The 13,446-nt window shown below is 44.7% G+C and overlaps 1 protein-coding gene across 17 annotated transcripts in view; it reads right to left on the bottom strand.

Annotated features, from left to right (window-relative positions):
• Positions 1-8,022: 8,022 nt before the first annotated feature.
• The window catches only part of HEMK1 (HemK methyltransferase family member 1), a 29,329-nt gene continuing 23,905 nt past the window's right edge, over positions 8,023-13,446 (bottom strand). For 15 of the 17 annotated variants that reach the window (XM_065075225.1, XM_065075226.1, XM_065075238.1 and 12 more), the window contains 4 exons: positions 12,083-12,188; positions 11,004-11,099; positions 9,161-9,274; positions 8,023-8,802 (listed from right to left, as the gene is read on the bottom strand). In XM_065075225.1, the coding sequence (XP_064931297.1) occupies positions 8,766-8,802; positions 9,161-9,274; positions 11,004-11,099; positions 12,083-12,188 (353 nt within the window). In that variant the 3' untranslated portion in view covers positions 8,023-8,765. Of the gene's footprint in view, positions 8,803-9,160; positions 9,275-10,798; positions 10,930-11,003; positions 11,100-12,082; positions 12,189-13,446 lie in introns of those variants that run through there. The other 2 variants (XM_065075227.1, XM_065075237.1) reach the window with 1 other exon arrangement.

The following is a 13,446-nucleotide window of genomic DNA, read 5'->3' as shown; positions in this document are numbered from 1 at the left end:
AGGAAAAGGGGGGTTGTCTTCCCTCTCCTGCCCACGGTCTGCAGAAAAGGAGTAGGTCAGGCCTCGAGAGGAAGACGTGTCTGCTCCTGTGCAGGAAGCACGCTGCTACCTGCTAGCCCATGTCTCCCGGCAGGCACACCCTTGCCTTCCAGGGGGTGCTCCGGGAAAGGCACCGTCACCAGTGGATGGTGCCTCCCAGCCACCTCTTGCTTTTCCAGACTCTCCCTTAGCAGGGGAGGGGGGCAGAGAGCACCAACCGCTGCAATGATGGGACTTCACGCAGTTATTTTGTTATCAGGACACCGACAATAGGCTACAGGACACTCCTCCAGATGGATCCATCTTTTAATTTTCATGCTCATGACTTACCTTGGCGTTAATCCTGGCCCTACTAAGTAACAAAGTTACTTAATTATCACATTAAATACTTAATTTAATACTTGACTAATTTCATTAAATTATCCAGCTTTTACAAGCTACAAAGGCCACTTCTCCAAACACAAAATTTTCAGTCTCAAAGTATTTATGCCCCTTTTCTTTCCCACATAGGCAATGACAGATGGAAACGCCAAATAAATTAATAGCTAACTAACTCCATACTCTTGGCTTTACTGCTGTCAGTGGGGCACACAATCAAGCCCTGAAGCAGAACAGATGATGCATTTGCTGGGCTTACGGAACCTGCCATGGAGTCTACTGCACAGTTTGGATCTGCATCTTGTGTGTGTGCATGTTGCTGGGGTGGAAAAAGTCGTGATGCTGAACAAAGAGCTACTGTCTGCTGACACAAATGAGACAAAAAACTCACTGACCTTGAAGCTAAAAGTACAAAATCTACTTTCAGCCTGAGTGCCCACTGCCCATACACATTAAATGAAGAAGCCTTGTCTGAGCAAAGTATGATCTTAATCTGCTCTTCTCAAGCAAAAAGAGCACATGCCAGCACCATGACTCCCACTCCAGCGAACTCCATCAGCAGGAAAATCACACGAAGGACAATGCAAGACCAAACTGCCTTTTAGATTAGGAATTTTCTGTCACAAGCTTAATCCAATTTATCTAGCATAAAGAAATTTATCCATGCAAGCCAACAATATTGGCAGGGGGAGAGAGTACTGAAAGCTTAGAGAGAGATGGAGCAACCTGTGAGAAAAGCTTTTGAGCACTTCAGCAATACAAGCACACCACAAACTGTAAAGGTTCAGAGAAGGACTCCAGAGAAGCAGCAAGCTCAAAGTCAAAAGGGATGGTGAGAAAGTCACACCCAGATAAGTGGCAGAACAACATGGAAAATGAGAAAAGGTGTATCAGTTTAACAGCCTCCAGTCCCTGGAAAGGCTTAAATCAATGACTGGATGCTTGTTTCACAGAACACAAATACCACATATCACCAGGTGAGTCAACTTCAACCCAAGTGGAGTGAGTGGGATGACTCCTCTGAGGTCAACTGAGTTGTAACAGCTTAGTCTGGATTTACAGCTGGAACATCAAAGCACTATGCAAACCTAAGTAATTAATCATAACCCAAATGCCAGACCAGGAATTTTGTAATAATTCAAGCCTTTTGCAACAACGCAAGCAACTGTGTTCACATTCTAGACAGTCTTGGATGAATATTTCAGATAAACATGAGCACTTTGACAGCAGAAGCCACTGTTCTACCAGCATTGCTGGGTACTGCACCAGGGACTGTGCTATCAAAGCGATGGGCACACCCCACTGTGCGCATGCTATAGCACATATACAAAACACAGGAGACAAGCTAAACATCAAGAAAGGAAGCAGCAGCAGGTGAGGAGCTAAAACTACAAGCAGCAGCTAGCACGAACTAGAAATCAAAATCTCCCATGTAAGAACTGCTGACAACATCTCACTAGAAGCAGAGTTCTGCCTCCCGTACACTTGTACCCGACTGTGCAAGTGGCGTGTACAGAAACTCAGGCAAGTGGCATCTTTGCGACACCCTCTGAGCAGCACTCTGCTCTCCATCAACCAGTCTCCTCAGAGCCTGTGCTCTGTCCACGGGTGCTTGCCCATCACCTGTGGTCCACCAGAAAGCCATCCACCCTGGAGAAGGGTCTCAGTTCGCTCTCTGAAGCACAGTTTGCCCCCTATATACAACTTGTACCTTATGGAGACTCAGCCCCACACTTGTACTTATCATTTCAGAGTAGCAAAGCAGGAATGTGGCAGCACAGGCCATCTGTCCTAAAATCCCAGCTTTGTTTTAACACACCCTTTCTCAAGAACTCTTTTTCCCTAGATGAATTTCATGTAATGGTTTCTTCACCACTCCCTTCCTCCTCCACTACATATGACATTTGTGTACATCCAGGTCCTGCAGTGATTAGTAATGGCTGTATCAACAACACAAACTGTGAAAACTACCCTCATGTCACATCTTGAGATTGAGGCTCTCAAAACTGAACATTTCTCTGGTCACACTCTCCCATTCTTTATTCATGCAAACAAGAAGGAATAAAAATAACTGCTTCCTACTCTGGAGGCACTATCAGCCTGCCAAGTGACAGCTGGGATGGTGACATGATTCAAAGAACCAGTAAAGGAAGAAACAAGTACAGCTAGAGCTAGGTTGCCAGAACGGCCATGAAGACCATTTGAGCTCTTCCTGTGGCTCTACCGTGGTTCTTCCTTTGCTGTGCCTCTGTTTCTTGCCATGACTCTTGTCCCCAGATATTTAGATGCCAAACTCTTCTTTGCCATGCTGCAAATTCCAGTCTGGGATCTGAGAATCCCTGCAATGTCTCCTGATGCTCTCTGCCATGGACAGGATGATCTCAGAACATCCTGGCTGTCACAAGATAAAAGATGAAGCCTGAGACTACTTATGTAGCCCTTCAAAGCAAGCTGAACCCAGAGCAAATATTTAATGGAGACAAGGCCTCTTCCTCCCCAGGCAGCAGTTTGTTCACATGTGGTTCTTCCAAGGCCTTTGATCCTGCGGTAACCTTGCTCACGTAGCCATGCTTATCATCATAACACTGACAGGGGAGCTGCAACTGAAATGGCACATTGATGCCCACTCTGCCTAAAATGCTAGGATGAGCACACAAGACACAGCAGAGTCATCACTCAACTTTGCTGGTGATGGGAAAAGATGAAGCAGCTAGAAGCTGCCACTTAAACAAAGCTACAGTTCTGACATCAACCACATAAAGGAGACTAACCATGAAGATCACACATCTGGCAGCACTTCTCTCCACCTGTGTGCAATAGCAACATATTTGATGCTCATGTACTGTAAAAGTGCCAGTTGCTTTTGTGAACAGGATGCACTTTGTCAGCACTGTGCAGCAGGCTGCTTTGTCTGCGAGTCATGTTCTCATCACGGCCAAGAGATGCACTTGCTGTAGAAAAACTAGCACTGGTAGTTTGGCTTACCCCCAGGTCATTTGGTTTTGCACTGGCAGCACTGGAAATCAGAAAAGCAAGTGCTGCAGAAGGGTGTTCTGGCCTGTCACCAAGAAGCAGATGATTTCATAAAAGTTGGCTGATTCTTTGGTCTTTCTGGACTACCCCAGGCCGGAGGGTAAGTCTTGGGATCGTGTCAGATGCACACTTTGAAACTGGGGCATGTCAGCCTAAGCCCATGTGGCACAACAAGGAGGTGGCTGACTGCAAGGCAGGAGAAAGCTGGGTACGGGTCTGATTCTGCAACTGGGGCACATTTCAGAAGGCTACAGTAACTTCTGCTACCTGTCCCAATTTCAAGAGCTGAAAGCAGAGCAGGCTCTGGCCATGATGGGAGAATGTAAATAGTCTCCTGCATTCACTGGGGACTGGAGGGACTATGCTGAGATTTGCAAGCAGCTGCCAGCCAGACGAAACAGAGTACTGTGACATGACCCTCCATGGGAAGGAACATCTAAAACTTATGACACTTAAAGCATATCAACACATCTATGGAAGAGGAAACAGGCTGGAAACTGGATAAAGTGTCTCTTGGCATCTCATAATCATCATGACTGTGAGAGAGAAGCCTTCTCTCACTGCATGTTTGGCCCTCTGTATGCAACCCAGAGTAGAAATACAGTTTATTAAAGCTTAAATACAGCTTTTGAAAACTTGCCCAGACAAACAAAATGTTATTGCAAGTTTTAGTTTGGTCTTCACTGCTTGGGAAATGACTCCTCTCCTGTAATAAGAAGAGCTATAGCAGCTGTTTTTCCAGCCACCATAGGCATGAGTATCACCTGGCACACATGTGTAGCACACTACCCTGCAGCACCCCAGCCCCCTTTACATCTTGCAGGCAGGGAGGGAAGGATGTGCAAGCAGCCTACAGGAACAACATCATGTTAGTGTTCTTCTCCTCAGAAAATAAGACTGTGAGGAAACACAGGAACAGACTTCCACATGAAAGCGGCTCTATGGAGAGAGTTAGCTGTTCTCCACCTCAGGACAGGAGAAGTACTCAGCTTTAAAGGCAGCAAGGAAGACTAGGTACAAAGCACAACTTTCTAGCAGGAAGAACAACAAAGCACCAGAACAGATTGCATGTGAAAGCCCTTGGAGGCCTTTTAAATCAGGTTGGGCAAACATCTGTCAGGAATGATGTAAGCCAAGTTGATTCCTACTTGGACAGGGCAATGGGGCTAGATGACTGTCAAACTCTCTTCCAGGCCATTTTGATCTATAGCCCTGCATCAGGGAACTGAGTGCTGGCCAGGAATCCACACCCATTCAGTCACCTGGGTCCCCAGAGATCTCTGTGTCACCCAGGTGGAGTCACTCTCTGTTCCTCACCTGGAAAAGAGTCTCATCTCTACAAAAGCACAGGCTTGGCTGAGAACACTGTGAAGACAAACACATTTCTTTGATTCTCTAAGGTCCTGGATAAAGTCCCTTTCACCCCACATCTTGGGTGGGCGACTGAAAACACAGGTGGTACTTGCATTTCAGGGTACTTATGTGGAAATTACACCAGAATAAGAATCATACTCTCTGTCCTCTGGGATACTAGAGACTGTCCAAAATAATGGATTAATACAGGCTTCAGGGTTCCATTAACAGTATGAGGTGCCAACCTAGTCCTGTATCACAGCTGTGAGGTCCCCTTCCAGCTCCCCTGCATGATCCCCACACAGAAGCTCTTTTACTGGCGCAGGGACGGAGGTCAAAGCCCCTTCACAGCCGCGTTGACACTGAAGCCCTCTGTTGACCCCTGCTCTCCCCGTGAGGCACTGCACCTTGCCATGGTCCCCACAGAGCAGGAAGCCTCAGCCAGGACTGGTCTCCAGCACAGACACAGCTAAGCTGAGCCCACAGCACCATCTGCAGGGCTCTGCCAAAGCCTGAGCTTTCAGCAGCTCGTCCTCAGGGAAGGCCGGTGTTATCCTAGTAGAGACCTCACAACTTGTAACTCTCCAAAAACACAGCACACACAAGCACACTCTTCAGAGTCCTGGATGAAAACAAAGCCCCTCTCTGAAAGCATCACTTCAGGAAACCAATCACCATTTTGATACGGTTCCAAAGACCCAGTAAGTTACCAGAAAATCAAATGTATGCCAGATACTGGATTATGTAAAATGCCAACTGAAGCATCAGCCTTCTGTGGCTTCAGGGAGCAGCGATGCCACTGCAGAGAGCTCACGTGCACAGAGTATGGCTGGATCAGCTGAGCCTCCCGCCCACAGGCAGCGAACACAATACAGACATGGCCCAGTGCTGCAGCAAGGGTGCTGGGAGCGCCTCATTCCTTAAAACCATCGTCTCCAAAAAGCTTTGCGGTGCATCTGCACCAAAATCAGCCTGGGCCAATGTGCGTAAAGCACTGAAGAACACGTTGTACTGCACCAGCACATTTCCTCAGATGTGAGTCTGACAAATAAATACAGCCTCTTGGGAAGAAGAACAATTTTTCTCCATTCTTGTCTTTATGAGAAGGTCAATGCACCATGCGATTTTTCCGAGACATATAACCATTCCACAACACAAACCCAGAAAAATGCAAGCATTTTTATTATCACTTTGGCTATAAATAGAGGACTTCAACACCTGTCCTACTGGATTAGACCAAAAGCTTGTCTATCAGAGAAAGTGTCCCACTCTGACAAGTGATTGATTGGTTGATGCTTCTGAGAAAAGGCACACTGCTTTCTGCAGCCCAGCCACCAGTGCTCTCCGAGGGACTGCTCACTCCAGTCTGCTGCAGGGAACCAGTCTACCCATTGAAGAATGCCATGTGATGTTATTTAACACCCTCATAAAACAGCAAACTACGCAGCTTTTAAAGTATCTTGCAGAACCAAGCTGTGTGTGTTGCTCTGTTTCATAAACACTGCCAACACCCAGAGAAAATCTGTGAAATCTGTTTAAAAATTAAATTTAAACAAATAAGTCTGACAAACTGAACTTTAAAAGAGAGTCTAAACTATTATTTGAAAAGAAAAAACAACACACAAACAAAACATCACCTATTTGACTACAATTTGTACTCAGGGCCCTAACAGGCAAAACTGCCAGAGATCAGCTCTGCTGGAACTTTATTTCCAGACCTGGGATCAAGTGCACTTCAACCAAACTTTTAAAATTCTCTTCTTCCCTAGGTTTCCTCTACTGTGTTTACCCAGGGCACGTACTGAAGCCCAGGGGAGGCTCACAACTTCAGGTGTATAGGACATGGCAAACTACTGAGGGCTGCGTGGTACAACAGGGTAAAAAGCCAGTCTGTGAGCAGAGCTGTAACTGCCCAGAAGGTGAAGAGAGGATCCATCTAGAGATCTGAGCACTGGTACACCAAAGCAGCTCAGGTATCTGTGGAAAAGCAGGGCAAATGTTCAGGAGTTAAAGAGTGAGGAATGTAAGTGCAGGAGAGGTAGAGGAGAAAGGGACTAGATGTATCAGTGCTCATGTAAAGCACTCAGAATCTGCTGCAGCCTTCCAAACAGATCACAGTATCACACAGTATCACAGTATGTTTGGGATTGGCAGGGACCTCAAAAGATCATCTAGTCCAATCCCCCTGCTGGAGCAGGAACGCCTAGGTGAGGTTGCACAGGAACAATGTCCAGGCAGGTTTTGAATGTCTCCAGAGAAGGAGACTCCACAACCTCCCTGGGCAGCCTGTTCCAGTGTCTGTCACCCTCACTGAGAAGAAGTTTTTTCTCAAATTTAAGCGGAACCTCTTGTGTTCCAGCTTGATCCCATTACCCCTTGTCCTACCATTGTTTGCCACCGAGAAGAGCCTGGCTCCATCCTCATGGCACTCATATATATTTTTTATATTTTTATAAACATTTATATATTTATATAAATTTATATATTTATTTATATAAACATTTATATATTTATAAACATTGATAAGGTCCCCCCTTAGTCTCCTCTTCTCCAAACTAAAGAGACCCAGCTCCCTCAGCAGTTTGCTGATGCAGCTTCTACCTCATGTTCTGGCTGTGTGCTCCCAGTTCAGCTTGAACAGAGTCTGTCACTGCCCAGACACCTCCACCCCTTCCTGAGTGCTCACCTCCTCCAACCCAGCAAGTGCTTCCATTCAGACTTGTACACCAGATCCTTTGCTTTGCTTTGCTTTGCTTTCCTTCTTTCCTTCCTTCCTTCACTAGCTATGGTCAGGAAGGGAACTTGCAACACTGGAAACAACAGCAACAACAAGAAGCAGCATGAATTTAATCCTTCCATTATTTATAATATCATGATGGTGACTGTCCATTTTGGGGACTTCTCGCAGAAGCAGCCCTACTCTGAGTCATCCCTCCCAAAGAAACAGACCTCAGCTACTCCCACAGCTGTTAAGAGTCTGGGTCCTGTTCCAAACTTAGTCTGCTGTCAAATCTTGTTCAAGTCATTTCAGCTCCTGCTTTTCAACTTCTCCATCTGCAAAACCGGAGTAGCGATTCTGCCTTCTTTGTAAAGTCTTGCATTTAAATGCCTTACATGGAAGTCAGGCATTTCTAGTACTATCAGAAGCAATGTAAGGATGCCAGATGTTTATTCAGGCCTGCTAGCATGTTGGAGAAGTTAACTGCACAACAATTCTTATAAGGACACTGATCTGAAGCACAATCTTTATTACAGTGTTTTGATTGCTTCTGGCAGCACCCACAAAGTATCGGGTACTGTAGATTCATATGGTGTAACACATGCACTGATCCTTCAATGACATCTCACTCAGCAGGACTGGGAAACAAAGGCAGTGTTGCTGTTGGAGATCTATTCTGGAGCATCATGATCCTGGAGCAGAACTGAATTTGAAATGTGCAGGTTAGTTATGTCCCATTATACCTGCAAATCCATGTGTCAATATAAGACAGAACTTGTATTTATCACCCAATCTGGTCACATTCTCTATAAATTTGTCTCAAGGTAAAAAAAAAAAAAAAAAGCTAAATTCCTTCTAGGTCAAACGGTTGAACTTATATGTTGAGAAGTTGTTTTTTTTAATGTATTTCTTTGAAATCTGCCATCACGGCAATGAGGTATCTGGAGCTGTGAACTCTTCCATATTGGGTCCTGAGATCAATGAGTCACTTTAGCAGAACAAGCTAAAAACTTGTATGTAGTTCTCTGAAGAAGCTGAAACACTTCTACATGCTCTGCCAAACTTCTGTCTCTCTGGATTAAGTCTGTATCAGGAACTGGAGGCTCTACCACTGCATGGAGAGTCCAACGCACTAGGGATAGAAGTAAAGATTTCTTCTGCCACGTTGAGTGTTCAACAAGCTGTTCAGCAGGGCTCACCAGCTAAAAGCATACTGCAAGAAGAGATATTTCTGGTACTGTTGTCATCTGCTTTGTTTTTGGATGTGCAGAAACCTAGGCCTGTAGGAAAAAGAATGACCAGAGCTTTAAATTCTTGCTAGGGAGAACATGCCTCTACCTCCATCCTATTATATAAAAGCAGCAATTTTCCAGTGGTGATAATCTCACCAGAGCTAGTCACCCCACCAGAAATGCTCATCTGCATAAGAATTTCCAACTTGGAAACACTTGTCAGGATTATTTCAGGATATATGAAGGTTGAGATACTTGAAGGAAGCCCCTATTTTGTTAAAGATTGGCTTCAGTTGTGGACTTTTTCTGGCTGAGTTCATTCAACACACTAGAGTGCAGGGACATAATCTACTAAGGACACAGACACACATCTGAAGCAAAACTCTGAAGGTAAAAAAAGACTTACTTGCCACAGAAGTCCTTGTGAATGGCACGAAGCACAAGTAGTAAGTTGGGGTGTGCCCGTAGCCAGTTTTCCACCATATCTGGGTGTCTGTGATCAACTTCCAGAAACACACTCCTGAAAGGACATGTTTAGGAGTAAGAAGTGGGAAGATGTACACACATCTAGGTTGCTAAGCTTATAAAAATTAAGGTCTTTCTTTCTGGGTGACTCCTATCAGTGCAGAAAATGAGAAGATGAGCAAACACGCTGCAATCCAACAATCCTAAACCAGATCATTGCTGTTCATGCAGATCCCAACTGTCTCCTTCAGAGGGAGAAAGAGTTGATACTGGGGGATATTGGTACTCCTCTGTGTGAGCAGTTAAACCCTGTATCAAGATCTAAGGATCACTTTTGAACCCCACGCAGAGATATCACCAGCTCTGTCTTTCTGAGGCCCCCAAAGATGTAATGCCAGAATGCAGTTTTATGATACAAATGCATGAAATGGACTGACAGCGTGAAATTCCTCTTTGCATAAGCAGGGTGACATTAAGTCCCAGTAGTGACAGTCATAAAGTACAAGTTAGTACACACATTTTCCCATAGTAAATACCTCCATAAATCAGTTATGAAAACACCACCAGCATTCAGACCTACACAGAAGAGTGTAGAAAGCAGAGTGCAGAGGTAAGGGAACTAATCAGACAGCCTCAGGGGAGCAGGACTAGGCCTGGACACTGCAGGGCTATTTCCATCTGCTGCAGCCAGGCTGTGTGACAACGGCCCATTTCTGAGCCTCCACTGCTGCAACAAGGCAGAACCAGCCCGGCTTACAGGCACATGGAGACGATGCAACTGGTTACAGCCTGTGACAACGCAGCACGATACAAGTTTAACAAGCAAACAACAGAGGCCAAGCCCCAACCATATGCTCTCCTGAGAATTCCTAAAACATCCCACACTGAATAAATTCACCAAACTAACTACAAGGGTGTGGATCTCATTCCTGACCTTAAAAAACTTCCACTCCTCAAGAGGGGCTCCACCTTATAAAAGAAACAAAAAGGGAAGGAAAAAAAATAACCCTAACAACCAACCCATGGGACCAATCTCTGTTGTTGGGAAGTTCTAAAGAGCATCTTCTGCTCTTGTGGTCACGTGAAGCATGAGGAACATTCCTGTTCCTCATTTCAAAAGAGCAGATTTTCAATGACCTTTCTTATGCTGGTAAAATGCCAGGAATTTTCAAAGGGATATGTGAATGCCCTGGCACAAGAGACTCTTGGGTATAATCATGTCGATCTTTAAGCACAAAATGGATCCCACATGACAGAGAACAGAAATAATCAATCTTGAGTATTAACCATGGAGAAATTTAACATTTAGAAACTACCCCTGGCTGATCATCTTCCTCTTGGGATATTCAGCATTGTATCCTGGCACAATAAACAAGTTTCCCCTAATTAAAGGGTGGGGGAGAAGTAGAGATCTATATCCATTCTCACAGAACAATATATTGCTTCTCCTTCAATTATTCTGCTTTAAAAGCTTCCTTTTTTTTTTTTCTCTGTCTTTCTCTGTTGTTCTCTTTCATGTTCTTTTGTTGCTTCAACCTTTAAAGATTCTCCACTAATGACTATGAAACACCACCACTGGTCAAGGAAGGCTCATATCACTTTATTAACCAATTTCAAGCTAATTTTGCTTATACACATGACATTTTTTAAACTGCTATTTTTAGATGTGTTGGGGGGACATTTTTGCAACCATTTTCCCATAGTACGTTCCTGCATAAAAATAAAACATGTTATAGAAGTGTATGGAGAAAAGACATGAGATTCAAACAGATAACAGTGCCTACCCAGAATCCTTCAGAAGAGAAGGAGCCAAAGCCAGAATTGTTTTGATGACTCGCATCCCATCATCTCCCCCATCCAGTGCATCGAGGTTCTCATAGCTGGAGTGCGGGAATAAGACATTAACAGCAATTCGTATGACCTGACCCATGCCCTTGAGGATGCAATGCCCCATACTCATGGAGACAGCTACACCCAACCCACCCAAACTCCAGTACTCTTGTAGCAGGTGGCAGCACTCAGAGCTTTAATATCAAATATGGACAGTAACAAGGCAGCTACCACTAGGCTGAGAAACTCCATGTTGAGCACAAACAGAAAACATCCCCTGAATTCTTCCTGAAATTTATAAGCCAACCGCAGCCAGGGTCACAGAGTTCCAGCACGGGGATCTGCTCCCTCTGTGCAAACTGGACAGGGAGAGAGTTGGATGTACAGCAAGGGACCACTTGCTTTACTTCAACCAGGCCGCACTGCCTTCTAAATCCAGCAGAGAGAATTAGGATGGAGAAGGCTCAGCTTCCAGAATCTGCTCTGGTGCATGCCTTGCACAGAGGTGGGTGCAGGACTTTGTCCTGACACACATGACAATCAATTCTGAGGAGGAACCAGTACAAAGTAGTTCCACATACCAAAAGAGATTATTCATGTTTGTGTGGGTTTGTTTGCTTAATACAAGTGCTGGGATGAGAATGATTGTAGCATTTCCACCCAAGTTTATTTTCCATCACAAAAAGCTGCTCAGATTACTTGTACTTTCTTCCATAAACTCACACCACTTATATATGTATATAAAAGAAGTCTAACAGGAAAAATGTTCTGAAACAGTTTTGGATTAGAAACTTGTTAATTTCAAAGTGTGTGTTTTTTTCCATTTTTATAAATATTTAAATACTTTGATATTTGAGACCTGTAAGCAGTATCAAAGTAACACTATGTTATCACATACCATATAAACATGCCTACGCTATGTACATGTATGCTGTATTTGCATTGTTTGTGTGCAATGGTGTGTCACATAAGGAAGCAGACAGAAAACCCTGCTTCAGGAAACAGGAGATGAAAAATCTATTTGTCTGATTACCAGAGGATTTCTGCATCCAAGGAAGCCATGTCTTCATGGAAGACATATGGAGGGTTACTGACTATGAAGTCTAAGGGGCCCCAGAGTAGCAGCTGCTTGGCAGAACCTAGAAAAGAAAACAAAACACAACCAGCTTTCAATCATAGCAATCTTCCCTATAAGCTCAGTGCTAAAATCCTATACAGAAAACCATCTCTCCAGACACATGCCCATGTGTGTTTGGCTCTGCCTCTTTCTAACAAAATTTTATCCCATTTCTTTTTGGGATAGCCCGGCCTGCTCAGTCTCCCACCTCTGGAATGCAAGAGTGATACAAAGCTAAGCATAGGCAAAGTATCATTTTTTCGTATCAACAGCCCCACTTTGCAGAACATATTCCAAAGCACAGGATCTTGATGTTCTGGAACTCTGCGCCCATCTGGATCTAAAGCAACAACCAGAACTTGAAAGAGCACACAAAGACCTAAGCGGAAGCTTAGACTAGCTGGCAGGATGCACGTCCTCCCTCTTATCAGAGCTGCAGAAGGATCTCTAATGAGCAAAAGGGCCAGGCCCTCTCAGCAGTATCAACCATCTAATGGTTTGATCTTCTGCAGACAAGGTTCAGCTCATTACGCTTATGCTACTGTCTGGACGGACACGTACCAGGTCCTGCATCAGCCATCATGTCACTATGTTAGTGTGGCCCCGTCATTGGGCCATCCTCTTGGCACAGAGCTTGCCCATGCAGGTGCAATGCAACACAGTTATATGGCTCTTGGACTGGAGCTGGCTGGCTTACTGCTCTTTGGAGCATGGACAGCACAAACTTGGATTTGCAGAGGGAAGACTGTGCAGGCATACCCCAAAAGTACAGTGTCAAAAACAACACAGGATCAGAAAGATGCAATAATGAATCTACCATGCTGGAGCTCCTGGCTAAAAAACAATTGAGCCATATGAAACTGGTTTCAGCTGGGTCTAGGGATGATAACAGGTATCCTTCCCTGGTTCAGCTCACCTAATTTCAGGTGAATAAGGCTGGGCATTTAATCTAAGCTAAATATCTGGCCTCCTTTTAACATCAATGGAGAGACAGGCACATACATGTTTATCTAAAGCATCCAAGTCAGCATGTAATGAATTACCCTGTCTATGTATTTGCCTCTCCCCAGCAACATCAGAAAGCACCTGGACTACCAGCTCACATACAACTTTTAGACACCTAAAAATCAACAACAATTCAACATCTGATGCAGTCAGGGACTTCTCTCAGCTGATCATCTGGCCTGGAAATCTCTGACGGGTAAAGCTTCACTGGCTCACTTCTTACTGACCATTTTCTCTACTGACTTCAACACCCTCTGACCCCTGCATCCCAAAGG

Source organism: Columba livia, chromosome 10 (assembly GCF_036013475.1).
Source record: "Columba livia isolate bColLiv1 breed racing homer chromosome 10, bColLiv1.pat.W.v2, whole genome shotgun sequence".
Lineage (NCBI taxonomy): Eukaryota > Metazoa > Chordata > Aves > Columbiformes > Columbidae > Columba > Columba livia.
The sequence above is the reverse complement of the archived record's forward strand: the minus strand, read 5'-3'. Positions and strand labels throughout refer to the sequence as shown.